The sequence below is a fragment of the Camelina sativa genome, chromosome 3, assembly GCF_030686135.1.
Source record: "Camelina sativa cultivar CO46 ecotype springtype chromosome 3, ASM3068613v1".
NCBI lineage: Eukaryota > Viridiplantae > Streptophyta > Magnoliopsida > Brassicales > Brassicaceae > Camelina > Camelina sativa.
Genome location: NC_141882.1, coordinates 26,329,621 through 26,346,609, shown reverse-complemented (window position 1 = coordinate 26,346,609; position 16,989 = coordinate 26,329,621). Strand labels below are relative to the sequence as shown.

Sequence of the window (16,989 nt, the reverse complement as noted above, 5' to 3'; positions counted from 1 at the left end):
TGATTGTGTTACGAATAGACTAAAGAGATACATTAAAGTTTGTGACACCAACCAATCGAGGCCTTTTATAAGTTACATGGATTACATAATGAAAGTGCGCAAGCCAATAAATTTATAATGAACCGGGCCTGCCAGTGCCACAAGCTAAGTGTGAAAGTTAGTTATAGGACGAAAGGGTCAAGACCTCTCCTCTCTCTCTCAAACGGATTTTGCTTTCCCAAATACTGAAGTTGGTTTTGTTTAGATATTACCTTTTTGAGGAATCAACAAATAGCTCAGCACAACGAATGTTACAGTTTTTCAAGTTTCAAATTTCTGGATGCAGTGTAGACCAGAAGAGCTCAAGTTTTTCTCAGGTACAAATCGTCTGTGGCTCAGCTTGAAGATCCTCCGTTCAGTTTTCGTTTCTTGGGTGATGGCGATTTAAATAGGTTCCGAACAGATGTTAATGGATCATCAACCTGACAACATCACATCAAGCACCATCGAAGACATTAGAAGTTGGATTTTTATGAAATAAGAATAATATCAAAGAATATACATGGTTCTAGTTCTTTAGGAGTTGATAATTATTCCATTTTCAGAGTCAGAGCGAATCCAGAAAGTATATCAAATCAAGAATAAAGTCATGCGTTATGGAATTGTAACAAGGAAAAGGACCTAAGTTGCACCAAACCAACAATAGTTTAAATAGCTTTGTGCTTAGTTTGTGGGTTATATTAATCGATCCTACTATTTGTTGCTACAAAGGGGGGTTATATGATCTCATGTTGAGAAAACATGAGAATAGTTACAGGTGAGTTATATCTTCTCATTTGTAATAGCTTTCTTCCATATTAACTAATATGGGTAAGAGAACTGAGAGGAATGTGTTACCTTGAAGAGGGAAGATGGTGATGGTGATGGTGGAGTCTGACAAGCTCCTTTATGGCGTTGTAACGCAGAAAGAGTTTGTCGCCATCCAGGGCCTTTTCTACCCGTTGACCAGATCCAAGGACAGAAATGTCTATGTTGCTTGATTGGATCAAATTCCATCTGTTTGTTTGACGTCACTGGCGTTCCTGTATCTTCACACAGAAAGATGTGTATAAGCATAGTTTAGCTGAACAAATCTCCTAATGAGAGCTTTCAAACAATTAGCTATGAGCATAGTCTCATTAGTTTGGATAACAATTACTGCCTGTAAAAACTCCCATTGACAGTCTTAGCAATTTACCTGCAGTTGAATCCTTTGGTTTGTTGTTTTCAGGAAGATTTGATCTTACTACCATCATTTGTTTGTTGTTGCTTTGTAGTGCAATATCACGCTCTATATCAGTTGAGTTTCTTCCTCCATCAGCCTTCTCTCCTATATCATTCACCACTTTATCGCTATTTTGTGTAACACCACCGGTGTTCTCTGCAGTTGTACTCTGTTGATCCTGAATTGAACTGACATCATGATCTCTGGAGTAAGAAGCAAGTCTTGACCTCAAGTTCCTCCCGATAATAGGCAACGATATTGTTGCTTTGAAGTTTTGCTTCGTCGCTGGGGGTCCTCCTGCTATGGTAAACTTTAAGCTTGAAGGTTGTTTTTGAAGGGTACCACCCCTGGGTTGTTTTTGAAGGGTATTGATTTCGGTATCACCAGTGACTCTACACAACTCTAGTGGTCTCGGAACAGTTGAGAAAACCCATAGACCAACACAGGCGCCACAGAGCTTGCAGTCCAGTACAACAGAACTGGGATCAGAGTTTAATGTGTCAGGAAGAGTTAGATTGTCATTATTCCCTGATTCTCCATTTGGAATTTGGGTTGAATTAGAGATTCTTAGAAGCTCGCGGGTAGCAGTTTCTGGCAGTAAATCAATAGTATCTGTACCCCTAGCAGTCTCACTCGATTTATCTTTGCAGTCCACAATATAAGGAAGTGCCCGCGGTTCCCAGCCAGATAAACTGATAAGTTTTTGTGCCTGCAAATATCAATGCATCAGTTTTACTATCAGATGACACAAAATACCAAAAGCCTCTCAGAAAAGATGTCATCCATAGTCAATAAAGTGATCATATGAACAACATTGAATGAATCAAGAAGAAGAAATTGGACAAACCAAAGTAAAATCTATTGATAAAGGCTAAACGAAGGATCATCTTATTGTACCAAAATCATATAAGTACCTAAAAAGCAAAACATGGACATGGAAATGAAATAGGCTGAAACCATAATAATAATAGCATTGCAAAGGGCTCTATGTTAACTAGAATAATTCAGAATTTTTAGTGAAGGTCAAACCTGGTAGAAAAGTTGAGCCGGACTTGCTCCAACATGATTGATAAGGGATTCTGTTTGAGAACATTCGGTAGCAGTGTCGCCAGATGCAGGTGATATAGGTCGTTTGAGAAATTCCTCAAGATCTGAGCTCCTCATGTACTCGATGGCTGATGGTGAAATAATAGGCAGGGCCATAAGTCGAAGTAAAGCTTCTGACCGCTCTTCATGTCTATCAACTAAATCTTGCGGTGACATTGAAGGAAACTCAGAAAGCGTTTCTTCGCATGAATTATCTATCCATGGACAAAGTAATTTGTGTCCACTATCCAACTTTAGGCTGAATACTGATGCCGCTTTCTCCACTGAAATATCACAGAGAAGATATCCAATTGCAGTGAGGACACGCCACAGATGATTTTTCAGAGTATCCGTTACATACAGATGATTTTTCAGAGTATCCGCTACATACAGATGATTTTACAAAAAAAAACATGTTAACCATACCTTGTTGCTTTGACCAAGAAGATGGGGCTGAAAAATAAAGATGAGCTCCACAAGATTCACAAGCTATATTATCTGCGTCATCATTCACCCACCCTCTCCTCGCGCAATTTGCAGCACTAATAACCTACCACCACCACACACCAAAAACATATAATCAGCTGAAAAATTCATAATAAGAACATACCAACCACCAGATCGAAATGACTTGAACTCTAATGGAAGAAAAATGTCGTTTCACAAGAAGCAGACCTGGGGCTTGGCGAACCATGTCATGGACTTAAAAGTAGCTAGCCTCCTCATAAGATCCCCTCTATCCCATGGCCTGCAAAGACCAGACGGTGATGAACCGGCAGAGACTTTCAAAGCTGAAGACCTATCAATGGTAGCTAATCCCGTCTTTGGCTCAACCAATGCTAACGCAGATGAAGGATTTGGACGCTTCCTGCCTCTTGACTGTTGCTCTGCAGATGAACTACAGAGACCAAACGAATACATAAGCTGATGCAGAATCATAACATGAACACATAATTCACAAGCTCTGATGCAAAAATATCACAAAATCAACCAAGTTCTGAGGTTAAGCAATCTCCAGATAATTCACAAGCTCTGAGGTTAAGCAACAAGCGAAAAACGATTCTGGAAATCTGAAACTAAGCTAATGGAAGGTGAATCCATAAAATAAGAAACTGACCTGGTTGAGGAAGAAGGAGGCTGAGATTTCGATGGGGTAAAGAGCTTGTCCATGATTTGGTGAAATCTCTTCTCCGAGTCTTGTGCCATTGTTTATCTTCGAGAAAAACGCAGCTTCGTCTTGCTTGTCTTCCTCTTCCTACAATCCTATAAACCCTAAATCCTGACAGATTCGCCTCCGTCTTCTTCGTCGCGGCTCAGGTGAACGAACGAGTGGGTTTAGATGGCGGTGGTGACGGAGTAACTCCGAAACGACGGGATCTCGTGTCGTTTTAGTCCTCCTCTGACTCAGCAAATCACAAAACTCTAAAATATTTTACTTATTTCCATGCATAGTTCCTATGATTCCTAATTAGTCGAAGTATCACCCAAACATTTTAAAATAGCTTCAAAAGTCCAAAAAATACAAAAGTTCATCAAATTAAACTTTACGAAATTAATTCGAACAAATCTCAACAAAAAAAAAAAAAACAGTTGTTTTTTTCTCAAGTAGTCGTCGCATTTCTTTGAAAATTTAATTCGAATTTCTAATAGCAAATAACAAGTCAAAACAATATCTAGTAGATATCCCTCAAGTTGTGGACAAGCCAAACGAAAACAAACAACTCTCTCTCACACTACTTAAACTCAAACCTCGATGGCTCGATATTAACATTTTCTCCAAGAACTTATCAGTCAGAAAGAAAAGAAAAATTCAATGGGTTCACAAAAGACTGTTCTCCTTTCGATCTTAGTATTATTTTACGTGATTTCACTTGTGTCATGCACTGAATTTGAAGCTGGAGGAGACAATGGTTGGATCATACCACAATCTAGTAACCAGACTGATATGTTTAACCAATGGGCTTCCAAGAACCGGTTTAAAGTTGGCGACACTATCCGTAAGATTATTATGCTTTCTTCGTCTATAACTTATCAATGATCATCATCGTAATGCAGATTTTGACATTTGTTTTTGGTGTGGTGTGTAAAGGTTTCAAGTACAAGAAAGATTCGGTTTTGGTGGTATCAGAAGACGAGTACAAGAAATGCCAGACGACCAAACCGGAACTTTACTCGAACCACGACGATACGGTTTTCAAATTAGACCGACCCGGTTTGTTTTATTTCATTAGCGGCGTCGCGGGCCACTGTGAGAAAGGTCAGAAAATGATCATTAAAGTCATGGAGGTTGAGCCTACGCCGCATTCTCCTCCACCTTCTTCGTCCCTACACTCTTCAACTCACAAGAGTAACCACGCCGTGAGGAAAACGAGTTGGTTCATTGGTGTCGGTTTAGTTACAATTTCGATTCTGGTTTTGACGTCTCTTATTCTTGTGTAGTTTTGGTTTTAGACTTTGTGTATGGAAGGAAAAGTGGAAAACCATACGACTCGGTTATGGCGGTTCACCCGTCGACTTTTAATCCGGTTTAGGTTTTAGTGATTTAAGGGTCTTCATTCCATTTGGTTTTTTGGTTACTTCACAGCTTTAAAATAAATGAAACTCTTCTCTTATTTAAAAGTTTAGTATCCTGTTGACAAAAAAAAAAAAAAAAAAAAGAGTTTATTATCCATTATATTATAATTTTATTAACTCCTAGTTTTATTAAAATACAAACGTTTCACCTTCTTTTGATCATATAAATTTATCATATCATTACCAAAAAATATATAAATTTATCAGATTTTATTATTTTTACACTTGTTATCACGAAATGGAAGTGACAGTCTGATACACCCAACCATTAAACTGTACAATTTTTTCAACAAAAACTTTAAAACATCCGAACATACAAATCAACAGAAAAACAAAAAAAATGGGAATGCAAGTTGTGGATACCACGAATGTTACTTGTCTGTTGACACCTTAACAAAAATCAACCAAAATATTATTCTTAAGCGTTTTAAACCTTATATTAAAAACAAGATACAGATGCATTAATCTATTTCTATTCATAATAGATGGTCAATATCACATTCATCGAACGGCTAATAAGAGATACACGTGGTTAGTCATAGTTAGTTCAGCTTTTATACACAAAAGTCTCGAGGTACAACGTGAGAAGCTCTAACAAAACGTGAAGGTCACAACTATTATCAAAGGCATGTACAACACACACGAACACAAATAGAGACAAAGACAATGATTGTTCAGACAAGTTTCGTACCTATTTGATTCTCTACATTCCTCTCTCTCACCAAACTCACATACACAATTTCTCTCTTTCTCCAAATGTTTATATAAATACACCCACATATAGACCTAACTCGCATCACAATTGTGAACAAATAAACGTTTCTTAGGAGAGAAAACTTAAAACTAAGGTTGAGAGAGAAATGAGGAAGTTTGGTGTATCATTTTCCGGCGTGAGCCTATTACTGACCGTGCTTCTAACAGCAGCAACCGCGGCAGCGGAATACTATAACTACGGAAATGCTCTTGACAAGACCTTTTTGTTTTTTGAGGCTCAGCGATCAGGAAAGTTGCCAGCTTCTCAACGTGTCAAATGGCGAGGCCACTCTGGTCTCAAGGATGGTCTTGCTCAAGGCGTAAGTCCATATACACACATATTAATAATGTATTAGTCAGATTCATATTATCTAAATTTTTACAAATATAATAGTTCCCTTTAAATATCATTCGACTAGGATATGTGATATAGTGGTTTGTACTTGTGTTGTTAATGTCACCATCATAATTTATATCAATCTATAAGAATAACATTAAAATTAATATAAAGATATTAACTGAAAAAGATGTAAAATGTACAAGGATATGTTGTCATCAAGACAAAATTTGCTAGATTTTTATTTGTAAGAAACTCGAAAGTGCTAATTCCAATAAGAAAACATCATGTAATAAAATGATACTAGGTTTTGTGTGTGTATGAATGAATAGGTGAGCTTGGAGGGAGGATACTATGATGCAGGAGACCATGTGAAGTTCGGTTTACCAATGGCCTTTGCAGTGACAATGCTATCGTGGGCAGCGGTTGATAACCGGAAAGAGCTATCCGCTTCGAACCAGATGCAACAGACATTGTGGTCAATCAGATGGGGTACTGATTACTTCATCAAGGCTCATCCTCAGCCAAATGTTCTATGGGGTCAAGTTGGAGATGGAGAGTCAGACCATTACTGTTGGGAACGAGCAGAGGACATGACCACTTCAAGAACAGCTTATAAGCTTGACCAGTACCATCCTGGCTCAGACTTAGCCGGTGAAACCGCTGCTGCTTTAGCCGCTGCTTCCTTGGCTTTCAAGCCATTTAATTCCTCTTACTCTGCTCTCCTCTTAAGTCATGCCAAAGAGGTTCGTTTGTGTTTTTTGTTCAACCTCTGGTTATTAACAGCTTAGGTGCAATGGGATTCTGTTACTTGTGTTATGAACCCGGTTCGGTTGAGATTCTAAACATTGTGAAACTTTTGTTATTGTGTGTTTTCAGCTCTTCTCATTTGCTGACAAGTACAGAGGACTATACACTGATTCAATCCCAAATGCAAAAGCTTTCTACATGTCATCTGGTTACTCGGTATAACACTGTTGATCTCTTAACATTTTTCACCATTCATCTCTCCAATTATCTTCTTCCACTGAATGTTGTTCCAATACTAAAATGTCTCTCTGTTGGGTAATATCTTAAAGGATGAGCTTCTTTGGGCTGCGGCTTGGCTACACCGCGCTACCGGGGATCAGTATTACTTGAAATATGCTATGGACAATGCCGGTTACATGGGAGGAACCGGCTGGGGGATGAAAGAGTTCTCTTGGGATAACAAATACGCCGGTGTTCAAATCCTTCTCTCGAAGGTATAATATTCCGGTTAGTTCAAGAATGTTTTCCCGCGGTTTCAAGAATACTAATCTTGATTCTTTGTTTCATTTGTGTGTGTGTATAGGTCTTGTTAGAAGGGAAAGGTGGTGTGTATACTTCGACATTGAAGCAATATCAGACGAAAGCTGACTACTTCGCTTGTGCTTGTCTCAAGAAGAATGGTGGTTACAACATTCAAACAACAGCTGGTGGTTTAATGTATGTTCGAGAGTGGAACAATCTGCAATATGCATCTGCGGCTGCGTATATTCTCGCGCTCTACTCAGACTATCTCTCTGCAGCAAATGCTAAACTCAATTGTCCCGATGGTTCGGTTCAACCTCAGGCGCTTCTTGACTTTGCCAGATCTCAGGTCATTCTTGAATCCTCCCAAGAAACCAAAACAGTTTACTTGTTGGTTTAACTCTGCTAATTGAGTTTTTTTTTTTTCTTTTTGTTTGCAGGCTGATTACATTCTTGGAAAGAACCGTCTAGGAATGAGTTATGTAGTTGGATATGGACCGAAATATCCAAGCCGTGTTCACCATAGAGGCTCTTCAATCCCTTCAATCTATGTCCAACGTTCTTCTGTGAATTGTGTTCAAGGATTTGATTCTTGGTACAGAAGGTCTCAAGCTGATCCTAATATTATCTATGGTGCGCTTGTTGGTGGACCGGACCAGAATGATTACTATTCCAATGACCGCTCAAATTACGAGCAATCGGAACCAACTTTATCCGGAACAGCTCCACTCGTTGGCCTATTTGCTAAACTCTCTGGAAACTTAGGTAAACTAAACAATAAACCTTGATCATGTAGTCTTTTAGCTTTACTCATCTTTTAAGTTATGATCCATGACTCATTGATTAATGTAATGAAATTTTGTAGGATCATATGGAGGAGGATCATCTAAACCTTATCAAACTACAAAACCACCAGGTATGATCTTTTTTCTACCAACAGCTTCCAATGCAACTTTTATACAGTGACTGATTCTCATTTTCTCTGAAACTGTCACAGCTTCATCGTACAGTACAGCAACACCAACAACATATTATACTCCAAAACAATCAGGTGCACAAATCGAGTTTCTTCACTCGATAACTACCAACTGGATGGCCGGGAACACAAGATACTACAGGCACAAAGTGATCATCAAAAACAATTCTCAGAAGCCCATATCAGATCTCAAGCTTAAGATTGACGATCTCTCAGGACCTATCTGGGGTTTAAACCCAACGGGACAAAAGAATATGTACCAGCTTCCTCAATGGCAAAAGACTTTGAGAGCAGGACAAGCTTACGATTTTGTCTATGTACAAGGCGGTCCTCAAGCTAAAGTCTCAGTTTTGAGTTACAACTAATTCATTTTCCTATTTCTTTTTGTGCTTTTGTGTGAAAGTAGCCAACCAAGTTGAGACTAATTCTGAGAAATGTAAATTTGTGTCCCTTGGGAGAGAATATTTTAGTCTACCTAAACAACTGATTTTGATTCTGACAAAAATTTAGAATATTTTAGTCTACCTAAGAAGGTTGATCTATTTTAGTCTATCTAAGTATGAGGCTCATACTTAGGTAAACATATAAAGAAGGACGAATAAAATAATTAGATTTAACAACCAAAGCACTCAAAATTGAGCTTAATTTAACATTCAGACAAAAATTTAAGGTTCTGACAGAAACGAAACTAGAACAAAAAAGAAACGAAACGATAAAAGGATGCCAAGTATCACAAGTTAACAACATAAGAAGAGACTTTTCTTCTACAGAAGCTTCTACTCGAAATCGCCGAAGGTAGTCTTCTTACCTTCAATATACAAAAACAGAGAATTAGCAACTGTTACTAGTTATAAAGAAGAAGCTAGATACATGAATAAAGATCAGATTTTATGTACCTGAGGGAGTAAAACTAGGTCTTCCACGACCACCGCGGCCGCCATCTCTACCTCCTCTGCCACCACTGAAACGACCACCGCTGTTACCAAACCGACCACCACGGCCGCTGTCTCTACCTCCTCTACCACCCCTTCCACCACTGCTCCTTCCACCATTACCCCTTCCACCAAATCCACTAGAGTTATCTCTCGGTCTAGGCTCATCAACTACAAGACCCCATCCTCCCATGTCACTTCCATTTAGTTCCAACGCCTTCTCTTTACCTTCTGTAAACTCAACGTAAGCAATTCTGAAAAGAAACATTTATGTAATTAGCAACTAAAATTTAACAGATAGAATTCACAAACACAGATAGGGAGGACGAAATCACAAACCCTTTGGAAGCACCAGTTTCACGGTCTGTGGGAACAGAGACCCTTGTGATCTCACCGCATGAACCGAAATGTTCCCTCAATGCGTGCTTGATATCTTCCTCAGACTGAGCAGAGTCAAATCCCTTAACGAAAACAGTTTGACCATCACCACCACCACCACCACTTCTGAAGTTGTTGCTATAATTTGCAGAAGAGAGAATATAATCAACCACTGAACAATTTTATAAAAACAAATCTCTAACATGGAAAAATTAACCTACCCTCCGCTTTGAGGAGTGAATGCAGGTCTCTCGCCTCTCTCTTGAGCAATATCAAGACGAATCTCACGGCCGAGTAAAGGTCTACCATGTAATTCCAGAGCCTAAAGTACAACAGACGTTAATCAGCAAAAAATAGTCTCAAATTCATAATAAAATACTTTTATTCAAGAGTTAAAAACGACACTCACCTTCTGTGCTTCTTCCGCAGAAGCAAACTCAACATGGCCAAATCCCCTGAAACTTCCATCTTCTCTACTGGTAGAGAATCGAACATCAACAACTTCACCAACTTCCTTGAAGAAATTCTCGCTGCAAATGAGGATGAGACATCAGGTCATGAAAAGTTTCACCAAGAGAAGAGAGATCAAACGTCAAAGAACTTACACATCTGATCTTTCAATATTGAAAGAGAGATTGGCAGCAAAGAGTGTCTTTGATCCGCCAGCAGCAGGAGTTGATGGAGTCTTTGGCTAAAAATCAAAGAATTGCATGATGCACAAAATTAACATCAAAATAACCAAACAAAAACAGGTTACAATATTACAATACATAAAAGATACTGATAGTAGGATCCTTTACCTGTTTCGCACTTGACGCATCCACCATTTCTACATCGGAGCTCTGTTTTAGTTACAGAAATATAAATAATATTAGAAACTTGCAACAAGAGATGGGATAATAAGCTTCCGTAGCTAGCCTCCATAGATATTGAAGTGCAAGGGAACATTGCTCGTACCTTTTTCATTGGGGTTTCTTTCTCGTCTTCACTCTCATCTTCCTCAGATCCGCTAGAATCATCACTACTGCTCTCTTTTTTAGCCTTCTTCTGGGCAGGTTTCTCATCTTCACTTTCCTGAAAATATCAAGACCCATGAATGAAGTCAATTACAGAAATATAAAGAATGCAAAGCTGCTATAAAGTACCACAAGAAAATCAAATTAAATATGTTAAGCCAACCTCCTCAGAATCTTCATCTGATGAATCGGAGCTGCTTGCAGCCTTGGTAGCTACCTTAGCAGGAGCTGCTTTCTTGGCAGCAGGTTTCTATTTTCATAAACGAAGTAGTTACAGATCCATTTGAAAATAAAAAAAATATTATAATACAAGATATTACAAGTATTAGAAAAAAAGTTATCACCTCATCCTCAGATTCATCATCTGAGTCTTCGTCGGATGAAGAATCTTTAGCAGCAGGTTTCTTTTCAGCTTCCTAGTAATTATCAATAAGGTAGTTAATTATATATGTTTTCCCACAAATTACTCTAAAGGTGCATCTATCCTATGAGATGCTTACATCATCATCAGATGAATCCTCTTCAGACGAACTCTCTGCCTTGGCCTTTACAGCGGCTTTAGCAACTACAGCTGGCTTCTTTGTTGCAGCAACTTCCTGAAATTTTTAGTAAAACACGAAGTCTTTTAGACGCAAGCTCAAATGATAGAAGGCTTAAAAATTCCATAACAGGTTAAAAAGTTAACCTCGTCTGAAGAATCCTCCTCAGAAGATGAGTCATCTTTAGACTTCTTTGCAACAGTTCCGTTAGTAGCAGCAGCCTTCTTGGTTGCTGGCTCATCGTCTGAAGAGTCGTCAGATGAGTCATCACTGCTTGAAGCGGCCTTGGCAGCAGCCTTCTTGGCCGGAACCTTCTTAGCCTGACATATATTAGTTATGGTCAGAACTCACACTCAACTTAAATACTCAGACCAACAATTAAATCAAGACAGAAGTATTATACCTTCTCCTCTTCCTCGGAATCAGAGTCTGAGGAGTCAGAGCTCTCAACCTTCTTCGGCACCTTCTTCTCAGATTTTTCCTTCTGAACAGCAGCAATCACGTCTTTCTTCTGCTTCTTAAGGCTCACTTTGGTATCAACATCATCCTCAGGCTCTCTCTTACCTAAAGAGACGAGACAAACAAAGTTAAATCAATAAAAGTTCAAATCTCACACTAAAGGTTTCAAATTCAGGATTCACAAGTCAATAGACTATAGAGAGCGCTTATTGTATTCAATCAATATATATTCCCAAACTAATGAATAAAGAGCTCATATACGTTCAGGAGCTAAGCAAATCAAACAACTTATTCCAACAGCCAGCCATAGCATAACGAGCAATATAAATATTTAAAAACGAAAACTTTCAAACTAAAACTAGTTGTGTAACAGATGGGAAAGCATCTGAGGTACAAGGAAGGCAAAGTTCATACCTTTCTTCAAAGGCTTTGTGGCCTTAACCGCAGCAGGAGCTGCAACAACCTGAAAATCCAAAAGAAAACAAATAAAAGCTCGTTAAATTCGCAAGACCAAAACATGAACAGAGATTCAAAACAGAGTAAGACGAAGAAGAAGAGAGAAGGAAGCCATCAAAGGGGGAGAAGAAGGTTACCTTGGTGGCGGATTTAGGTTTACCCATGGAGGAACTGAGAAAAGAGAGAGAAGACTGCTGCTAGGTTTTCGAGAGAGAGAGAGAGTAAAAGAGAGGCGAAAACCCTAAGACAGCTGCGTGAAGATATTTTTCTTAGCTTAGGGTTTTAGAACATGTATTTATAATCACTTTGATTCAGGTTTTGGGGCATAAGGGTCTTTTTAGGTTTTATCATCTAACGGTTGTCTCTTCGCGCGGATTATTTGATCTGTACCGTCCACGTGGAAAATATCTAGTTTTTCTTTATTTGCTAGATATTTTTATATTTCGTATCAAGTGGCAACGGTTAGAAATAGGTCAAAGCGGAGGAGTAGAGCGCCTCCTTTTCTCTCTGTAATGGGCTGGAAGTTTTAGTGGGCTTTTTAGCAGGTTCGGGTTTTAGTTAAAACATTGATTTTTTTTTTTTTTTTTTTTGAATCTAATGAAAAAAAAAAAAAACATGATTTTTGTGTCTTACTTATTCTGTCCAGCTTCTTTCTTCATCAAAAAGAGAGAACCTTAAAAATCGGTTTTTTGTAGTAAAAGTACAAAAATATAATGTGTAACATATAGATCAGATTAATTATTTTATAGAACTACATTATTTCAAAACATATTATTTTAAAATCACTATACAATTTTATTCTTGTTTTTCTAACATGCATTGTGCAACTTAGATAAATAGTATACTCGGCTAATTTGATAATTATGTCTATGCATGTTTCCATGATTTGCAAAGAATTCAAATTACTTAGGGTTTCCGTTGTTCGTAAAATCAATTCGGTTACATTTGGAAAGTAGCGGTAGGTTTTTTTGTATGTGCCTATTATGGATTTACTGATTTGTCAAAATTTAATTACAACCCTTGATTTCAGTGGAGGTGTTGCTTTCAAATGTCTAAGCTTTTCCTCTGATCCGATTGAAATCATCGAAGAGTTTTTTCTCCAAAAAATACGTACGCCAGATACACCCATTGAAGATTCTCTACTCATTCCTATTTTTCAACTAAAACGTAGTCAAAATCTCTTGAAATCAATTTTTTTAAAAGTAATTGTTAAATTTGAATAGTGGTGGATATGAGATGATTTTACATAAATTCTTAATTGAATAGCAAGAGATTCTAAACTATTTTAAATCATTTCAAATAAATATCATTTTCAATAACATATGATTTGCAAAGAGGTTTAAAAATCACAAGTTTAATAACAAATGGTTTTTTTAAAACCAAAATATTTTTAAATCCAAAACGACATATATTTTTTTTAATTGTAAAATCGGAGAAAAAACTCCGTCTATTTTTTATTTAGACCTTTGATACCTCGTTTTTTATGGAATAAAAAGACTTCATTTATTTATTTTTTTCATAAAAATTATTCTTATGAAAAAATCTAAACCGAAACATCTTTTTATAAAACAATTAAAATAAATCAACATAACTAAAATAATTTAACCCTAACATTATTTAAATAGACTCAAATACTTAACATTATCTAAATAATACAATTAAAATAAATCAACATAACTTAATAAGTCAAGAAAAGACCCTAAACTTATATTTGAATTTTAACCCTAACATTATTTATAGTTTTCAATCATAAAATCTAAACTCTAACCATTTTTGTACAATATAAAATCAAACCGACATATAATTTTGTTTAATTTTAAAATCTAAACCCTAATTAACCATTCTTTTGTTAATCCAAACAGATATAATTTATTTCATTTAATTGTCAATCTACACTCAAGTGACATATAATTTGTAAAATCTAAAATCGAATCCTGTTTTATCAACCCAAACCGATATATAATTTTGTTTAATTATAAAATATAAACTTTAACCCCTCTTTAACAAACCTAAGCCGACATATCATTTTGTTTAATTGAAATAACTAAACCCTAAACACTCAAACCAACGAATAATTTCAGTTAAAATCAAAATTTTAATCTTCTTAATTCATACTAGTATTTTTGCAGGAATTTTTGCTCAAAAATACTTTTTGGAATGTTTTTACAATTAATACATTGACTTTAATATTAGTTACCAAAATTTCAAAATTAATTATAGGTAAAATTTCAAAATTTAATCTTTCTATCTCATTCAAACATAAATATATGATTTACTTTCATTTTTATTTGAATTTATATTTAAATTCTTTGAATTATTCTATAATAAATTTAGTTAATAAAAATTGTGATTTTTTCCTGCATATGATGTAATACAAATTTTTAAAAACGGACATATATTACTCAATAGATGAATAAAAAAATACGGGTACAATATTTCACATCGCCTAAAAAATTGGGCAATAGTTCAGAGTCATACTATAAAAGAGACCAAAATGATTCATAATACAAATGAGTAGAAAGCTTGATTTATCAGGCATTCAAACTTACAAAACTTTTATTTAATTTATTCTGGTTCTTTATTTTTAAGATTTTTAAAAAGTTAAATATTAAAAATATTTAAAATTTTAAAAAGTTAAATATTATAAATAGTATATTTTATGAAAAGTATAAATATTTATATTTTTAAAAAAGTTAAACTTTATAAAATTTTAAAAATATTAATAATATTTAAACGTTTATAAAGTTTCAAATATTCTAAATATTTAAACTTTATAAGAAGTTTAAATATTATAAATATTTCAACTTTTAAAAAAGTTAGAAGGCCTTTACAATATTAATAACATATTTAAACTCTTACGAAAATTCAAATATGAGAAATACTCAACCGTTTTAAGAACTCCAAGTATTATAAATATTTAAACTTTATAAGAAGCGCCAATCTTATAAAATGTAAATGGTTACAACCTTAATAAATAACATATCAACTCAATCTAATATTTACAATATAAAACAATAAATATTAAAAATTATGATTATATAGTACGGGTTAAAATATCTTGGGACAAAGTTATATACCGGGACGGATTTTGTCGATATTTATATAAATTTAAAATATCATTAATTTGTTGTTAAACGGGTAAAACATCATTTCATTATTTTGGTTAACACTATCGGTATCTCATAATAGACATATCTAATTAAATTGATTAATAAATATTATGTAAAAAAAATAAATTATGTTGCAGTATTATATGGTTTAAACTTTAGACCACAAAATTAACAATTATTATATAATTATAACATATTTAACCAACAAATACAACTTATAATTTAAATGTTTTAGTTATAAATAATTTGTCATGCGGTATACCGCGGGTCCTAATGGTCCTAATCTAGTATAAATTATAACTTTTACATAAACTTTGTTTACTGTAAAATCTAAACATAAACTCGTTTAATAAAAAAAGCAATTTGTTTTATTTCTCTTATTTTAATTTTGATTTATCTTCTAAATATAATATTACATAACATATTATTGTATTTTGAATGGCTAATTAAAGGGGTAAATAAAAGAGTTTCACTTCTGAACCTAAGAATATTTCCTTTGAAGATGTCTATCTCGATTACAATCTCTTAGTGGGCCCCAAGTCATATATCTGCTCGCAGACCTACCTTTATCTAACGGCTGGTATGTTACGTACGAGAGACTTTATATACTTGTTTACCGATTCTATAAATCACCAAGTGATATTTTCCCTTGTTTTGTCCTTGCTCGCACGGTTTTGATAATCATTTTCGTGACATCCATAATTCATTAGCTATCTCCCAATTGGACGGATAAAGACGGATCTGCGTTTCAACAGATTGAGTACGCTGCAGAGAGACGGCGATATCTCTCGGCTGACAGGTTCGATCAACATGAAAATGGGTTCTATAGAAAGCTGATTCTCGGGGCGATCTATGAGTAGGTTATTCAAAACCTGGTTCGTCATACTCAGCTGGGAAATCGATCTCGAGGCAGGCTGGTCGAAAACAGACGGATCTGTCTTTGAAAGATAGAGTACGTTGAAGAGAAAATGTGATATCTACTCATAAGGGAGCTCGGATTGAAACAAAATTGGGTTCTACGGAAAGCTGGTTTCCGGGGCAATCCATAGATGGGTTATTTTTCTTCCAGTTCGGCGAGAGCTGCCGTTAAATTCTCCTTGCAAGGAGGCGGTTCAGATGGTTGAATTTGATCTTCTGGTTTGTCTTAGCTTTGGTAATAGAGAGAAAAAACGTTGAACTCTTAGTGATGACCAGTTGCAGGATCGTTACTTAGGCCAATTTAGGTGATGACCAGTTGCAGGATCGTTACTTAGACTAACCCTTGCTATAGCCAGTTGCAGGAACAAAGCTTTTAAGAATTTTGGAAATCCTTCAAAATTCCATCTTAAAGGGTGTGATTTTATAAGTCACATTTTTTAACTTAGTATCTTAAAATCATTCAAAGTAGCTCTTTTAAAAAAAGTTGTGATATTTTGAATAACAATAGATTTTAAGTAAGTTTTACAAATTATGGATTGAATAACAAGAGATTGTGAATCATTTTAAATGATTTTACATAAATGTCAAGTTCAATAACATAAGATTTCAAAAGGTTTTTAAAAATCATCAGATGAATAACAAGTGATTTTGAGAATACCTTAAAATCTTCTAAAATATAAGTTGAATACCCCTCTTAGAAGATTTTTGTGATTTATTAATAAAATACTAATGATTATTTTACGAGATTTGTTAGAAGATTTTGTAGTATTTAGAAATGTTTTGGATTTTTGATGCTCAGCCTCGTCTTTATAACAATTCTCTATTCACTTTTTGATGCTCACGCTCGTCTTTTTTTTTTTTTTTCAAAGAAACGCTTTCAATTAAGCTGAAACCTCAAAAAGAGGTGAGTTCTTACAACAAGATTTAACATAAGAAAAAC

The 16,989-nt window shown here is 35.5% G+C and overlaps 4 protein-coding genes across 5 annotated transcripts; 2 read left to right on the top strand and 2 right to left on the bottom strand.

Annotated features, from left to right (window-relative positions):
* Window positions 1-38: 38 nt before the first annotated feature.
* LOC104777811 (uncharacterized) lies at window positions 39-3,835 on the bottom strand. 2 transcript variants are annotated; one of them, XM_010502134.3, is made up of 7 exons: window positions 3,447-3,835; window positions 3,005-3,227; window positions 2,756-2,879; window positions 2,273-2,613; window positions 1,217-1,952; window positions 877-1,067; window positions 39-461 (listed from the first exon to the last, which is right to left on the bottom strand). In XM_010502134.3, exons 1-7 carry the CDS (start codon window positions 3,533-3,535, stop codon window positions 375-377), a joined length of 1,791 nt encoding a protein of 596 aa, XP_010500436.2. In that variant the 5' UTR covers window positions 3,536-3,835; the 3' UTR covers window positions 39-374. The 2 variants fall into 2 exon arrangements, with proteins under 2 accessions (XP_010500436.2, XP_010500437.2); XM_010502135.3 differs by having other exon boundaries at window positions 877-1,061; window positions 3,447-3,744.
* Window positions 3,836-4,053: 218 nt separating this feature from the next.
* LOC104777810 (early nodulin-like protein 6) lies at window positions 4,054-4,903 on the top strand. Its single transcript, XM_010502132.3, has 2 exons — window positions 4,054-4,326; window positions 4,419-4,903. Exons 1-2 carry the CDS (start codon window positions 4,143-4,145, stop codon window positions 4,766-4,768), a joined length of 534 nt encoding a protein of 177 aa, XP_010500434.1. The 5' UTR covers window positions 4,054-4,142; the 3' UTR covers window positions 4,769-4,903.
* A 654-nt stretch (window positions 4,904-5,557) lies between these two features.
* Window positions 5,558-8,721, top strand: LOC104777808 (endoglucanase 5-like). Its single transcript, XM_010502130.3, has 8 exons — window positions 5,558-5,976; window positions 6,326-6,739; window positions 6,873-6,959; window positions 7,073-7,237; window positions 7,327-7,614; window positions 7,706-8,030; window positions 8,131-8,181; window positions 8,263-8,721. Exons 1-8 carry the CDS (start codon window positions 5,764-5,766, stop codon window positions 8,604-8,606), a joined length of 1,887 nt encoding a protein of 628 aa, XP_010500432.1. The 5' UTR covers window positions 5,558-5,763; the 3' UTR covers window positions 8,607-8,721.
* Window positions 8,722-8,853: 132 nt separating this feature from the next.
* On the bottom strand, window positions 8,854-12,329 carry LOC104777809 (nucleolin 1). Its single transcript, XM_010502131.3, has 15 exons — window positions 12,159-12,329; window positions 11,980-12,028; window positions 11,510-11,670; window positions 11,253-11,426; window positions 11,068-11,163; window positions 10,912-10,983; window positions 10,731-10,817; window positions 10,509-10,625; window positions 10,352-10,393; window positions 10,157-10,242; window positions 9,961-10,081; window positions 9,773-9,873; window positions 9,513-9,689; window positions 9,138-9,427; window positions 8,854-9,049 (listed from the first exon to the last, which is right to left on the bottom strand). The coding sequence occupies exons 1-15, from the start codon at window positions 12,183-12,185 to the stop codon at window positions 9,018-9,020; spliced, it is 1,632 nt and encodes a 543-aa protein (XP_010500433.1). The 5' UTR covers window positions 12,186-12,329; the 3' UTR covers window positions 8,854-9,017.
* Between the last annotated feature and the right edge of the window lie 4,660 nt (window positions 12,330-16,989).